The sequence below is a fragment of the Solanum tuberosum genome, unplaced genomic scaffold (genome assembly GCF_000226075.1).
Source record: "Solanum tuberosum cultivar DM 1-3 516 R44 unplaced genomic scaffold, SolTub_3.0 scf00477, whole genome shotgun sequence".
Classification (NCBI taxonomy): domain Eukaryota; kingdom Viridiplantae; phylum Streptophyta; class Magnoliopsida; order Solanales; family Solanaceae; genus Solanum; species Solanum tuberosum.
In genome coordinates this window covers 274,765-276,203 of record NW_006239397.1, presented here as the reverse complement: position 1 = coordinate 276,203, position 1,439 = coordinate 274,765, and the positions used below count along the sequence as shown (strand labels likewise).

At 27.9% G+C, this 1,439-nt stretch overlaps 1 protein-coding gene across 1 annotated transcript in view; it reads left to right on the top strand.

Moving 5' to 3' along the window:
* The first annotated feature begins 573 nt into the window (after positions 1 to 573).
* LOC107058272 (mavicyanin-like) overlaps positions 574 to 1,439 on the top strand; it is a 2,503-nt gene continuing 1,637 nt past the window's right edge. Inside the window, exon 1 of the mRNA XM_015303787.1 lies at positions 574 to 736. Coding sequence (XP_015159273.1) covers positions 574 to 736 — 163 coding nt within the window. The remainder of the gene's footprint in view (positions 737 to 1,439) is intronic.

Sequence of the window (1,439 nt, the reverse complement as noted above, 5' to 3'; positions counted from 1 at the left end):
AAATTGTTACTTAAAATAGAAATGTGTCATTCTTTTTGGGACTGACTAAAAAGGAAAGTGAGTCATATAAATTGGGACAGAGGGAGTATATATTTGACCAAGTCATTTCTACATTTCCCCAAAACCAAAACCCACATTCTCTTTATATTGTAGTTTAATATTTATATACTATCATTATCATAAATATTTATTTATTTTTATCTTTATCGTTAATATGATGTAATTTAACTTGACACGAAATTAAATATTGAAAGAAAGATATCAACCTTGTGAGAAGGGTAATGTATATGCAGTCTTACTCTTATCTTATAAAAGTAGAAAGACTGTTTTCAATAGACCCTCGATTCAAATAAAGCATATCAAAACATGTATGAGAGTTAAACACAATAAAAATGAAAGAATATAATAACAACAACAAATAATACGATAGCTGATAAATGCCCGAAGCAAAGTAGCCTTGCCGTTTATTAGCCGGCTGTCTTCCCAATTTTAACATCCTATAAATATGCCATGCAATCCTTCAAAACAAATATTCTATCAACAAAGAAAACTTTCATAAAACAATATTTCAAAATGGCTTTGAAAGCTTTGTTGGTTGCACTTATTGTTGTTAACATGGTTGTTGTTCCAATTATGGCAACTGAGCATTTGGTTGGGGATGATCAAGGTTGGAAACTCAAATTTGACTACAATGCATGGGCTGAGAGTAAAGAGTTTCATGTTGGAGATAAACTCAGTATGTTATTTACTCTCTTCCTATAATATTCTGTTTTATGTCTTATGTTGCTCGGACTCTTTAAAAATGATAATGAGTGTGCATTGGATTCTCCCAGAGTAGTATATTTTTGGAGAGTTCGACACAGGTGTGACACTAAAAGTGAAGAGTCTGCATAACTCAGGTTATGCCTTCATTTTTTAAGGATATATAAAAGTAGATTATTATAACAAATAAAAGATTATGTGGTTATTATTTAGCGATAATAATATAATTGTAGTTATATTATATTTAGAGGCAATAATTAATATATAAAGATATTTATAACCAATACTTTATATCTACGCTAAAAAAGCTTTAATGACTATGAATATAATGATATTAATTCAATTATCGCTAAATATGTTTTTATGACAATATTAAAAAAATTATTACCACTAAATATCTCTTTTATTGTAGTGATAGTGATACTAACAGGATATTATATAATCACTTTAATTTATTGTTACAAGTACTAGTAATTTACTTCTTTTTTATACTAATTCCACTTAATTTTTATGAAGGATTATGTGTAATTATTTTTTAGCTAGCCTGAGAGCAGATTTTTTTTTTTTTTAAAAAAACCTATTGTAGTTGTAACTATTATTATAGTATGTTATAGGGGTGTTCACGGTTTGGATAAAAACCGATCCAAACCGAAAAACCAAATCAAACCGATAAAATA